The sequence below is a fragment of the Gobio gobio genome, assembly GCF_949357685.1.
Source record: "Gobio gobio genome assembly, chromosome: 3".
Lineage (NCBI taxonomy): Eukaryota > Metazoa > Chordata > Actinopteri > Cypriniformes > Gobionidae > Gobio > Gobio gobio.
This window is the reverse complement of record NC_137099.1, coordinates 3270510-3285509: the sequence shown is the minus strand read 5'-3', so window position 1 is coordinate 3285509 and position 15000 is coordinate 3270510. Positions and strand designations below refer to the sequence as shown.

The 15000-nt window shown below is 36.6% G+C and overlaps 1 protein-coding gene across 1 annotated transcript in view; it reads left to right on the top strand.

The window, feature by feature from the left end:
- Positions 1-15000, top strand: part of LOC307123698 (neural cell adhesion molecule 2) — a 435059-nt gene that overhangs the window by 407814 nt on the left and 12245 nt on the right. The window contains exon 15 of the mRNA XM_079812344.1: positions 11875-12049. Within this exon, the coding sequence (XP_079668470.1) occupies positions 11875-12049 (175 nt within the window). The remainder of the gene's footprint in view (positions 1-11874; positions 12050-15000) is intronic.

Here is a 15000-nt window from a genome sequence, read left to right as displayed (position 1 = left end):
CATGCATGTTAATGACCCTAAATGAGAAAAGGTCACACAATTTCAAGAAAAACAATGTAGGTTAGATAGTATTTCAGATAGACTGAAAAAAGAAAGTTTAGCTCATTTTTACCATTTGTGGCATACAAAAAATATTTCTGTATTGAAAAAAATGGGGAAAAGCAAATTTTTTTAGCTTCATAGGTTAGTAAAAAAGTAAAATAACAAAATATAACCAAGAAATGTTATTATCTTGGGTCTCTCCAATTGCCTTAGAACATTAAAATATGGGGGTCAAATTGACCCGTGAACATCACAAACGTAACAGTACTTTTGTGTGTATATGTCATAACACATCAGTGTGTTGAAACTTTGCATGCATGTTCATGACCCTAAATGAGAAAAAGTCACAAAATTTAAAGAAAAAAAACATAGGTCAACTGATATTTCTGACAACTTAAAAATCAAAACGGGTCAAATTGACCCGCAACATAACACAAGGGTTAAAATGATTTGTATAAGCAACTTTCACAATAAATGTATGTAAGCAGCTTACGTACTGCATTAAGAATACCGCTTTACAACCCCAGTGAGTGAGATAAAGGGGACTATAGTGATAAAAACTCACTAGAAAGATACAAAGCAAACTTATATGTGACGAGCAGGGCGAGCGAGAGCCGCGAGAGAGCGACGCGAGGCCGGTGAGTGATTGGTTGATGAGCGTCAGCTGCGCGTTACACCAGTCTTGGATCTCTCACGGAGGAGTGGCGACTTTTAAACGTTCGCCGGTTCACGCCTCCTTCTTCCCATAACTACGAACTGTGTTACAATATACAATTCTGGAAAGTATGTATAAATCTTTTTATTCTCTGAAATTTTCTGGAGGACCCCAGTTTGAAAACCCCTGATTTAATGCTCAAGAAGCATTTATGATTATTATCAGTGTTGGAAACGGATACATTTTATATCTCAGGATTCTATGATGAATAGAAAGTTCAAAAGAGCAGCATTTTATTTAAAATAGAATCTTTTGTAACATTATAAATGTCACTTCTGATCAGTTTAATTCATCTTTGATTAATAAAAGTACTTCCAAAAAAGTTTGAACTGTAGTGTACATATAATATATCAATACATAAACACTTATTTATATGTCATGATAATATTTATTGTACTGAAATCATTTATTTTTCTAATCAAATCTGCAGGAATGAAAACTAATGCTTAATGTCACAAAGCAAAAACCCTCATAAAACGCATGATTCTGTGACGTTATTCATTTTCACTGTATTAGATGCCGCTTAACCCCTTAACTGTCACCCCCCTTTTTGAGAATACACATGAAAATGCACTATCCAAAAATATAGACCTTTTAAAGCAGACACTCTGCACATTATTGCTGAAGTTCAAAATATGAAAGTATGAAAAAGTTATGGAAGTTTAAATTTACTGTAAATAAAAAATACTGTACTAATTTTTTTCTATTTTATATAAAATATATATTTTACAAAAATGTTTTACTATAAAATCAAAGCCATATGTCTAACCAAGTTGTGTTCCAAATTTGAAGTTGATATCACAAAAATTGAAGTTCCCATGAGATTTTGTTTAGGCGCTGTACCACAAATAGCCCCCGGGTGTCATTGAAATTCCATTGATTGTTTTTTTGATGCATTTTACTGTAAATTTCTGTCCAAATGTCACTTCGCTCACAAAAACGGTCACCAAATGTGGAACCTTGAGACTCAGACCTTTCCGGCAATATACATTTTGTCAAGATTAGAAAAGATTTTGATTATAAAGAAGTTAAAATAAATGAAACATGACACCGGCCACTAGGGGAGGAGCCCGCTAGAAGAATTTAAAGTACCATTTCCATGGTAACGCAACATCCAATTTCAAAATGGTTTTCACAGGATGAATTTTAAGTTCGTAGGCTTTCGAATGATACCAAATTTATGATAATTACTCAAATATATGATACAAAAAAAAGGCGATCAAAAAAATTCCCAGCGGGACGGTGACAGTTAAGAGGTTTTAAGTCAACTAATGTAAAGATAGTGGCTCACACTTCATTGTACACTCACCTAAAGGAGTATTAGGAACACCTGTTCAATTTCTCATTAATGCAATTATCTAATCAACCAATCACATGGCAGTTGCTTCAATGCATTTAGGGGTGTGGTCCTGGTCAAGACAATCTCCTGAACTCCAAACTGAATGTCGGAATGGGAAATAAAGGTGATTTAAGCAATTTTGAGCGTGGCATGGTTGTTGGTGTCGGACGGGCCGGTCTGAGTATTTCACAATCTGCTCAGTTACTGGGATTTTCACGCACAACCATTTCTAGGGTTTACAAAGAATGGTGTGAAAAGGGAAAATCATCCAGTATGCGGCAGTCCTGTGGGAGAAAATGCCTTGTTGATGCTAGAGGTCAGAGGAGAATGGGCCGACTGATTCAAGCTGATAGAAGAGCAACTTTGACTGAAATAACCACTCGTTACAACCGAGGTCTGCAGCAAAGCATTTGTGAAGCCACAACACGCACAACCTTGAGGCGGATGGGCTACAACAGCAGAAGACCCCACCGGGTACCACTCATCTCCACTACAAATAGGAAAAAGAGGCGACAATTTGCACGAGCTCACCAAAATTGGACAGTTGAAGACTGGAAAAATGTTGCCTGGTCTGATGAGTCTGGATTTCTGTTGAGACATTCAGATGGTAGAGTCAGAATTTGGCGTAAACAGAATGAGAACATGGATCCATCATGCCTTGTTACCACTGTGCAGGCTGGTGGTGGTGGTGTAATGGTGTGGGGGATGTTTTCTTGGCACACTTTAGGCCCCTTAGTGCCAATTGGGCATGGTTTAAATGCCACGGCCTACCTGAGCATTGTTTCTGACCATGTCCATCCCTTTATGAGCACCATGTCCCCATCCTCTGATGGCTACTTCCAGCAGGATAATGCACCGTCACAAAGCTCCAATCATTTCAAATTGGTTTCTTGAACATGACAATGAGTTCACTGGACTAAAATGGCCCCCACAGTCACCAGATCTCAACCCAATAGAGCATCTTTGGGATGTGGTGGAACGGGAGCTTCGGGCCCTGGATATGCATCCCACAAATCTCCATCAACTGCAAGATGCTATCCTATCAATATGGGCCAACATTTCTAAAGAATGCTTTCAGCACCTTGTTGAATCAATGCCACGTAGAATTAAGGCAGTTCTGAAGGCGAAAGGGGGTCAAACACAGTATTAGTGTTCCTAATAATCCTTTAGGTGAGTGTATATGCATGTGTTCTTCTACAATCAGGTTTCTTTTCGTATAAAATTGTCATGGCGGAGCAACAGTTTGAACGGAGTTAGTCAAAGTTTATGTTTACAACCTGATTAATAGCACTTCTGGTTTAATGTCCCAGATGTTTGACGGTTTAGCGGTGTGTTACTTCTGCAATAACACGTGTTGAGTTTGCAGTGTACAACGGATTCCGCTCTGCGTTCGCACACTGTCCTAATTCACTCGCCGTTAATCCCAGCTGAGAGCCGCCTCGAGCCGTGTGGGTGGTTGCATGGGTAATGTTCTCCGGGAAAAATCCTGCTTTTCCTCCGGCCGGCGTACAGCGCGTCTGAGCGTGCTCACGCTGTGGCCTCATTTGCTTAAAGAATACGGATGTGTGAGAGAGTGTGGAGAGACGCTTTGAAGTCCTTCCCTTTCCCATAAAGGAACTGCGGGAGGTGATTCGCCATGAGTTTCCTCTCCGTCACGGCTATAAGGACCAAAAAGAGCCAACCTGAGCTCAATACACACAGTTACACCTACACTTTGTCCTGGTTTCTTGAAGCCTATTCTAGGACTGTTAAGATTGAGACGTTACTTACACAATGAAGCTCATTGATCCACACTGTAAACGCTAATCAGCTGGTTTGAGTAGAGCCGACTCAAATGAAACGGATTAGTTCAAACAAATGAACTTTTATGAGCGTTTAGAACTTTCCTTTTCTTTTGAGTTCTCAAGACTGACACATTTTAAGTAATCTGAGTTGTTTCATTGTTTTATTTCTTTTAAGGCGAGACGCTACAGGTGAATAGGGAATTTTTTAAAATTACAAGATATCACTGTGAAACTTCTCCAGTTTATTACTGGCATAAACATTAGAAAAAAATGTAATACAAGTTTTGTTTAAATTAATGTTTTAATATGCAAATGAGACCTTATATACTTAAATATACACTCATTTGCATACATTTCCAAAAACGAAATCTGGAAATTGGACCATGTTTAAAATTCTTGCTTGTATTTGTTGACCTATTAGATGAGAGGGCTTTAACAGAGAGGATTCTGGATATCTTATGTTGTGCTTTAGTAAATTAGAGAATACTGACAATAGCCTTAAAAAAATTATTTTCGCCATGTTTTTTTGAGTAAAAGGACCAATAACTCAGGATAGGAATGATATATGAACAAATCCCTCGGGAAAAGCCTTCAGAAGTTCAGTATAATACTGCAAAAGTTGGTGCTTGTAGATGCTACTGAAGTGGATATATCTGACTCTGAGTGTGAGTAAATGGCCTTTAAAGTTTTATACTGTATAACTGCATACATTTCTATAAAACCCCCAACCTACAAACTAAATATATATATTCAGTTCATTAATATCAGTAGTTTATAATATTTAAAACGCATGGAAATTGATAAATGAATAAATTATAAATAGAAATAGCCTTAAGCTGACAACAGTCACACAACAGTCACAACAGTCACACAACAGTCACAACAGTCACACACACTGTCCATCTATAACTATTTGAATCTAATTCTGACGGGGTTTCATCGTCTAATCTGGTGTTGTTTACTTTCTTTTTACAACCTCTTGCTACTTGGTCTTTTCTGTGAGCGTTTATGAGCTGATTTCGGCATTGTCTGCAGTATTTTCTCTCAGGCGGAGAATACACAAGGAAGCGAATCACGTAGTGAGAAATTCACAGACCAATCAGATGTGGTTTTCGGCTGCAAACTTTCGCAGTTGGTTAGTTCTACAAAGGAAATGCCCATATTTGGATTAGACAGCGCTCGCGCTAGAATAACTATTGATGATTTAAGGTAGAAATCTAAAGGCGCAAATTGACTAAATATAATGAAATAACCACCTTAATGTGTAACCGAAACTGGGCTGGGATTTGTATTTCCCAGCATGCTTTGCCATGACACTCAAAAGGGAGAGTAAATGCTCAAATGAAGCGTTATATAATGTTTATGGTGAAACATTAACGTTAAAGGTGCTGTATGTAAGTTTTTCACTTTACTAAAGCATAAAAATACCATAATATGCTTGCAAAAACTAAAATTGAACCAACTTGTTTCTCAGAAAAACAATGCTACAGTAGGTTTGCTGCGATAGTCTGTGTTGCCGGTGTTACCGGCTCTTGTCCACCGCGGCACTGCCCCCACCATCGTTTTAGATTTTTATAGTAATAAAATAATTTAGTTCAGTTAGAGAACAGACACTACGATTAAAAACTGAACGTGTCTGCTCAATACAGCGTGAGCCGAACGAGTGTCGCCACACAAACGCAGCAGGAGTCAGATTTCATTCATCACCAGAGCGAAGAGCTGACACCAGATGATCGCGGAAGATTTGGTTTCAAAGTGAAATCACACGTTTTGTTGTTGTGTTTTTCATTAAAGGGTTAGTTCACCCAAAAATGAAAATTCTGTCATTAATTACTTACCCTCATGTCGTTGGACACCCGTAAGACCTCCATTCATCTTCAGAACACAAATTAAGATATTTCATTTGAAGCTTCGAAGCGTTATGAATCAGTGAGTCGATTCAGCAGTTTGAATCGCCAAATTTCAGCAGTTTGCCGGTTTGACACGCGATCCGAATCATGATTCGACTCACTGATTCATAACGCTTCGAAGCTTCATGATCCCGTGTTTTGAAATCGTCATCACTATATAAGTCGTTATTTAGGGGTTTTTTTGCGCACAAAAACTATTCTCGTCACTCCATAAAGTTATTGTAGAACCACTGTAGTGAGATGGACTTTGTAACGACGTCTTTAGTGCCTTTTAAGGGTCTTGAGAGTGAACCGTGCATTGAGCCAATGGAGGCCTTTCAGAGCATCAGATTTCAACTAAAATATCTTAATTTGTGTTCTGAAGATGAACGGAGGTCTGACGGGTGTCGAACGACATGAGGGTAAGTAATTAATGACAGAATTTTCATTTTTGTGTGAACTAACCCTTTAAGAAAAATAGGCTAATGAACCCACAATTCAAGCAACCCGCAGCCGAATTGGCGCAAATTCTAAACCGAAAGTAAAATGCACACGGCCACACGGGCATTTATTCACGGCCGCACAGATTGCACGCATTTACAGCCGCGTTGTCATTCATTCACGGCCTCAGTCATTCACGGTGTGTGTCCAGTCTGGCGCGTTTTCAGTTCATGCCTATGGAAGCTTAACTTTTACAGGAATTCATTGAAAACCCTTGCTTTGCTCCGCATCGCTCCATACAATGCCCAGGTCTGGTGAAGTGCATTGTCAATTGCACTCGCCCCGGTTTCGCGTCCTCAAGCTGGCAACCCACGTGAGAATCGAGTCTGAAGAGGGGCGGGGCAACAACGCTCTCCAACGTTTAGAGTTTGGACTGCAGTACCCATTTCAACCACTACATACTGCACCTTTAAGTGGGAGATTTAGTGTTTAATGTGTTGTTATGCTAGTTAAGAAGAGTTTCTGTTACGTTGTGTTTTTTTTAGGGCTGTCAAAAGATTAATCGCGATTAATCGCATCCAAAATACAAGTTTGTGTTTACATAATATATGTGTGTGTACTCTGTTAATTATTATTTATATATAAATACACACACATTCATGTATATATTTAAGAAATATTTGCATGTATATACTGTGTATACATTTATATAATCTATAATATATATAAATATAAATGTTTTATATATAAAAATAATATTTTTTTCTTAAATATATACATGCTTGTGTGTGTATTTATATATAAATAATAATTAACAGAGTACACACACATATGTTATGTAAACACAAACTTTTATTTTGGATGCGATTAATCGCGATTAATCTTTTGACAGCCCTAGTTTTTTTGTATGGTTTCCATCATGGTGTTTGACAACAGATATACATTAAACGTATTATACTGCTGTCCTCTTGGTCAAAAGTGACCGAAGCCTTGAAATGTAGCTTTTTTTGTTTTCTCAGGAAAATCAATGTAATATATTCTTGTTCAATAATATTTATTGATTATTATTTAGAAATCGAGGGGATTTTATGACACTATGCAATATTTATATAATTTTTATGAGCTATTTTTTCCCCTTAGAATTCATAGATATTTTTTTTTTATTATTATTATTTTTCAGTAAATTATATATTTAACATTAAAATAGAGTGAAGGCCTTTAAAAATGAGAATAGTGCCATCTGGAGGCGTTAAAAAATGTAAACTTATAGCTCGCTATATAAACATATAGAGCGGCTTTTGGATTCCCGTTGTTTTCATAGACATCATTTCTTAATTTTATTAGGTTTTGCATTTAGATATATATTTAGACATTCTGAAACACTACTTTTTGTTTAGGTTTAGATATTTGTTGTTTGATAAGTATCAGTTTTTGCATTATGCATTACTTTATACAAACATTTATCAATTAATTGGTATTTTAATCCTCATTTAAATAATTAATATGCAGAATAAAGGGGCGGGGCCTGGTTGAGTGTTGAAACTGGCGGTTATGGTAAGGGGCGGGGCATTTCCCAAACGCACTGGAAGTGCTTGACCAATCACAACACACTGCTCCAAGCGACCAATCAGAGCACAGTGTGCTTCTCAGAAGGCGGGGCTTCATAGAGAACTAAACAGAGCGTTTAGAGACTGGGAAGAGAGGAGCCGCAACAATGGAGAATATGCGGAAATAATCAACATCCAAGCAGGAAAACCTGCTCTAGTAGAGCCAGAAAACAACATCAAGACTTTGAAGAAGAGCGTTCTTATTGTGAAAGACTCATCAGTGCACGTTATTCTACAGAAATAGTAAACTTGCGCAACCCCTTAACTTTCTTTTTTCATCTGGAAAGCCGTCTTTTTATAACCCCGTCATTCCCGATTAATAATATCACGTCTCGGCCATCATATATGCCACATTATAATAAGTTGACTTTAAAAGACACACAGAAGAGAAATTAAGGGACGCTATTATCTCCCTCAGCCAATGACAGTGTGTTTCCATCAGTCACTTGAGAAACTGCCGGTGTTTGTGTGAGATTGAAGATCTCCAAAGCTTTATGGGAAGTGAAATCTCTTTAAAGTGCTTTACTAAAGACCTGCGAGGGAAAAGCAGATCGGAGCGTCTGATTGTGGATTCCCACAGAAAAAACAGATCAAATATTTCCAGGCCATAAACACTGTGATATTAGATCACAGAGAGGTCTTTTATTTCTTCTTCAGATCTTTGTTTTATACTGTGTGTTTTTGCTGTGGTCCATCAGACGAGTGTAAATGAAAAGTTCATCCTGACTTTATTTACTCGTCCTCGTCATGTAGTTTCAAACCTGTATGACTTTCTTTCTTCTGTGGGAAACATTTGAAGATCCTAAAACACCATTAAAGCTCATTAAAGTTCCACAGGACCAGTGCACCAAGTCGTTTCAAACAGGGCTATAATCGTTTTTTTTTTTTTTACATAAAATAAACTTTACCTGAAAAACAATAAAGTAGACTTATTTTATTTTAGCTAGTGTCCAAGACAATATTTCCCATTTATGTCTAGTTTAAATTAAGTACTGAATAGCTAAAACTAATTAAACATAAAGTAAAATTAATAAAAACGATATATAAACAGCCTTAAAAAGAAATAACAAAAACAAAATAAAAATGTATAATATTGTATTTTTCTCCATTACAATAAAGAGATTTATAGGTTTTTTTTTATATTTTTCATTTTAGTTCATTTTATAAAAAAAAATGTTTTGTCGTTTTATTTTATTTTTAAATGTATTTACGCATTTCAATTAATAGTACAATTCCATCAAATTTAATTGAATAATACTTACATATTTTAATTGAATAATTGAATCATCATAACATATTTTAATTGAATAATTAGATCATCATAACATATTTTAATTCGATAATCAAAACATATTTTAATTGAATAATTGAATAATAATAACATATTTTAATTGAATAATAATAACATATTTTAATTGAATAATCATAACATATTTTAATTGAATAATAATAACATATTTTAATTTGATAATCATAACATATTTTAATCGAATAATGTAATAATCATAACATATTTTAATTGAATAATAATAGCATATTTTAATTGAATAATTCTTACATATTTTAATTGTTTAATTGAATAATCATAACATATTTTAATTGAATAATTGAATAATACTTACATATTTAAATTGAATAATTGAATAATACTTACATATTTTAATTGAATAATTCTTACATATTTTAATTGAATAATTGAATAATCATATCACATTTTAATTGAACAATTCTAACATATTTTAATTGAATAATTGAATAATCATATCAAATTTTAATTGAACAATTCAAACATATTTTAATTGATTAATTGAATAATTTTTACATATTTTAATTTAATAATTGAATAATACTTACATATTTTAATTGAATAATTCTTACATATTTTAATTGAATAATACTTAATTTTAATTGAATAATTGAATAATACTTTTTTCATAAGGATTGTTCAATTCATTTTGATGGAATTTTACTATTAATTGAAATGCGTAAATCTTGAAAAAAGCTTCATTTTTGTATGATACTAAAAGAAGTCATATATCATGCATAGCTTGAGGAACAGACCCCAATCTGACCCCAGGGCAGAATACCTGTTGAGGACAAAAATAGGATTAATAAGCTGATCAGGAGGGCTGTTTGATTATTGGTCTTAGTCCAGACTTACTGGAGGTCACTGTGGAGAAGAGGATAAGGTCAAAACTAAAAATCGTTTTGCTTTTTGAAGGCCATCCACTCCACAACATTTTTAAATGTCTTAGAAGCTCGTTCAGTGAACGATTGGTAATGCCTCGGTGCTCTAGTGAACGAATGAGAGGGTATTTTGTCCCTGCAGCGGTTAGATATTTCAATGAACACCATTAATGTATGTGTATGTATATATGTATATATATATATATATATATATATACTCACCTAAAGGATTATTAGGAACACTAATACTGTGTTTGACCCCCTTTCGCCTTCAGAACCGCCTTAATTCTACGTGGCATTGATTCCACAAGGTGCTGAAAGCATTCTTTAGAAATGTTGGCCCATATTGATAGGAGAGCATCTTGCAGTTGATGGAGATTTGTGGGATGCACATCCAGGGCACGAAGCTCCCGTTCCACCACATCCCAAAGATGCTCTATTGGGTTGAGATCTGGTGACTGTGGGGGCCATTTTAGTTCAGTGAACTCATTGTCATGTTCAAGAAACCAATTTGAAATGATTCAAGCTTTGTGACGGTGCATTATCCTGCTGGAAGTAGCCATCAGAGGATGGGGACATGGTGGTCATAAAGGGATGGACATGGTCAGAAACAATGCTCAGGTAGGCCGTGGCATTTAAACCATGCCCAATTGGCACTAAGGGGCCTAAAGTGTACCAAGAAAACATCCCCCACACCATTACACCACCAGCACCAGCCTGCACAGTGGTAACAAGGCATGATGGATCCATGTTCTCATTCTGTTTACGCCAAATTCTGACTCTACCATCTGAATGTCTCAACAGAAATCCAGACTCATCAGACCAGGCAACATTTTTCCAGTCTTCAACTGTCCAATTTTGTTGAGCTTGTTCAAATTGTCGCCTCTTTTTCCTATTTGTAGTGTAGATGAGTGGTACCCGGTGGGGTCTTCTGCTGTTGTAGCCCATCCGCCTCAAGGTTGTGTGTGTTGTGGCTTCACAAATGCTTTGCTGCAGACCTCGGTTGTAACGAGTGGTTATTTCAGTCAAAGTTGCTCTTCTATCAGCTTGAATCAGTCGGCCCATTCTCCTCTGACCTCTAGCATCAACAAGGCATTTTCTCCCACAGGACTGCCGCATACTGGATGTTTTTCCCTTTTCACACCATTCTTTGTAAACCCTAGAAATGGTTGTGCGTGAAAATCCCAGTAACTGAGCAGATTGTGAAATACTCAGACCGGCCCGTCTGGGACCAACAACCATGCCACGCTCAAAATAGCTTAAATCCCCTTTCTTTCCCATTCCGACATTCAGTTTGGAGTTCAGGAGATTGTCTTGACCAGGACCACACCCCTAAATGCATTGAAGCAACTGCCATGTGATTGGTTGATTAGATAATTCCATTAATGAGAAATTGAACAGGTGTTCCTAATAATGCTTTAGGTGAGTGTATATATATATATATATATATATATATATATATATATATATATATATATATATATATATATATATATATATATATATATATATATATATATATATATATATATATATATATATATATATATATATATATATATATATATATGGGTTTTTTTCCTGTACTTTTGATTTGTGAAACTGTATCATGTCATTCTGGCTCTTAATCAGGTATTAATAGTTTCTTCATTTATCTGTGTTAACTGTGTTTTGAGTTTGTTGGTTGTATTGTCGAAGTTGGTGGCAAATCAGTTTCCCTAACGGGATTAATAAAGTTTTCAATCAATCAATCAATCTGGGAATGAATTTAAAGGAGTTTTGTTAGTAAGAATATGAAGACGGATGTCTCTGATGTTGATCAGTGACAGTGTGATGATAATCTGTGTGTGTGTGTGTGGTGTGTGTGCAGGATAAAGAGGAGCAGTGGATGACGAAGCTGGTTCCTGGCATGAATGATTTTGCGCTGCTGCAGCCGCTCCAGTGGAACACGCGCTACAACGTGGAGATCACGGCGCGCAACGTCAAGGGCCTGTCGGAGCCCACCTTCTTCCAGTTCCTCATGCCGCAGAAGCCCGACATCACAGGTACAAAACACGGCTCCACGGCTCGTGCTTTAGGGGTGAATCGTGTCCAACGCTGTATCCGTTTGCTCTTCTCTTCGAGAGTTCGGCTGCATCCCACTGGGAAAAATGCACTAAATAGTAGGGATGCACCGAATCCAGATTTTTGGGGTTCGGCCGAATACCGAATCCACTGGTTAAGATTCGGCCGATTCCGAAACCGAATACCGAATCCTACTCCCATCCGCAGTCCATTATCACAGTAAACACATTAACGAAGTAAACAACGTCCACAGCAGTGTAGGGATGCTGACCATTTAACCGTTAACCGACAGTAAGAACTTTGACCGATTAATACTACCAGTTAAACGGTTTAAATGTTTTTAACGCTTTTTTGTTTGTTTGTTTTTTTGATGCATGGTTAAGAAAAATATGCTGTATAGCATTTGTTCACGGAGCGCGTTGACATGTGCAGCCACAAACCAGATATATCTCGCAAAATGAAGCAATGGAAAAGCTTACTGTGTGGGACCATTTCGACAGAAAAATACAGCAGTAGTGCAAGCTCCTGACTGGTGGAAAGCAAATGAACGGCGCTTCCCGAGGCTGGCCGCTCTAGCGAGGCGTTATCTCTGTATTCCCGGGACATCAGTGCCATCTGAAGCCTTGTTGAAGGCTTTTAAAGGGTTAGTTCACCCAAAAATGAAAATTCTGTCATTAATTACTCACCCTCATGTCGTTCGACACCCGTAAGACCTCCGTTCATCTTCAGACACAAATGAAGATATTTTAGTGTAAAGCTGATGCTGAGAAAGGCTTCAGATTGGCCTCCATTGGCATTCAGTACATTTACACTCACAAGACCCATAAAAGGCACTTAAAACGTTGTTACAAAGTCCATCTCACCACAGTGACTCTACAGTAATTTTACGATGCGACAACAATAGTTTTTGTGCGCAAAAAAAAAATCTAAAAAACACCTTTATCCAGCTTGTTCTTGTCTTCCGTGTGTGCCTCCACGACGCATGGGCGAGAATATGACGCAGATCCGGCGTTCGGACACATGACCCAGAAGAGATTTGTTTACGAGCAGAGGAAGACGCGCGTATCTCAGCTGTTGAATTCTACATTGATCGTGCTTTAGGTCTCGTGTAGTTCTCAAAATGGGGCTAAAGTGTGCATTTCATGGATTCCCGAACGCCGGATCTGCGTCATATTCTCGCGCATGCGTCGTGGAGACACACACGGAAGACAATAACAAGCTGGATAAAGGTGTTATTTTGATTTTTTTTTGCGCACAAAAACTATTGTCGTCGCATCGTAAAATTATTGTAGAGTCACTGTGGTGAGATGGACTTTGTAACGACGTTTTTAGTGCCTTTTATGGGTCTTGTGAGTGTAAATGTACTGAATGCCAATGGAGGCCAATCTGAAGCCTTTCTCAGCATCAGATTTACACTAAAATATCTTCATTTGTGTTCTGAAGATGAACGGAGGTCTGACGGGTGTCGAACGACATGAGGGTGAGGAATTAATGACAGAATTTTCATTTTTGGGTGAACTAACCCTTTAATAGTGTGGTTTTGGTCAAGTTTACTAAAGTAAACATTGTCGCGTATGTTCTTCTCGCCGCTGTTTCCTGATGGTTTATAGAAAAATTACCCTGAGTCGTCCTCTGTCGTTTCAAAGAACAACACAATGGAGAGCGCAGGAGGCGCGCGCGCGCTGACAGCCGAGGCGCGCGCGCTGCGGAGACAGAAGGATTGAGGTTGTTTTCTGCCGCGGGTTTAACTGTCAACAGGCTGTGCTCCAGACTAACCCACATCACTTAGACATGTTACTTAAAAACAAACAAACAAACAAAAAACATACAAGGTGTAGATTGAGGTAGCCTAGGCCTTCTATTTTTATTTGACCAAAAAAGAAGAAGAAAAAAACGATTCGGGTTCTTTAAAGCTTACGGATTCAGTGTATTTTCGTTTTGTCATCTTAATTTGGTTATTGTTTAAGTTAAAAATATTTAGTGTAGGCCTATGTATTTTATTCTTTTTAGTAATATTTTATCTGATCTATATGTCTGTAGATTCCTTCACGCACAACTCGTATTATCTCGGATGTTTCATTCGCAAATGTTTTAACAGCGGCTGTTGTTTAGGGTCCTTGTCATCACGAGACAAATCGGACTGAACATGTGGCTCGACTTGAATCGCCTTCTTTTGACTTAAAGTAGCTACTGCCACGTTTTCTGTTCATGAGTTTCATTTTCACTTTCAACGGCGGCATCATTACTTTCGACCCGCGGGGCGCGCATAGTGCAAGCCTAGGGTTCAAGTTCGGTGGAAAAAAATCAAACCCCATCAAAAAGCACAATATTCGGCCGAATCCGAACCCAAATCCTGCATTCAGTGCATCCCTACTAAATAGGGAGCGACCTTCTGATAGAAGCTTCACAAGCAGTGCAATTATAGGATTTTTTCGTATTTTGATTTAGTTTTTATTTTTATATTTTCCATTTTAATTTATTTTAAGCTTTGTGTGTTTTTATATCAAGACATTTTTTTATATTATATATACATGTTTTTATAATTCTTAATATCATTAATGGTGGATTTTCTATTGTATTACAGTATGTTTTTACAAAAATTATTGTATTTTATATTAAAACAGTACAACAATACCTCTATTTATTATTAATATTTAATTTAATTATTATTTAAATTTTCCCTATTACAGTAATGAAAATTTAGGGAAAAGATTGTGATTCAAATACACACACATTCATGTATATATTTAAGAAATATTTGCATGTATATACTGTATATACATTTATATAATCTATAGTTTATATAAATATAAATGTTTTTATATATATAAAAAAAAAATTCTTAAATAAATACATGCTTGTGTGTGTTTTTATATATAAATAATAATAATCAGAGTACACTCACATATATTATGTAAACACAAACTTTTAT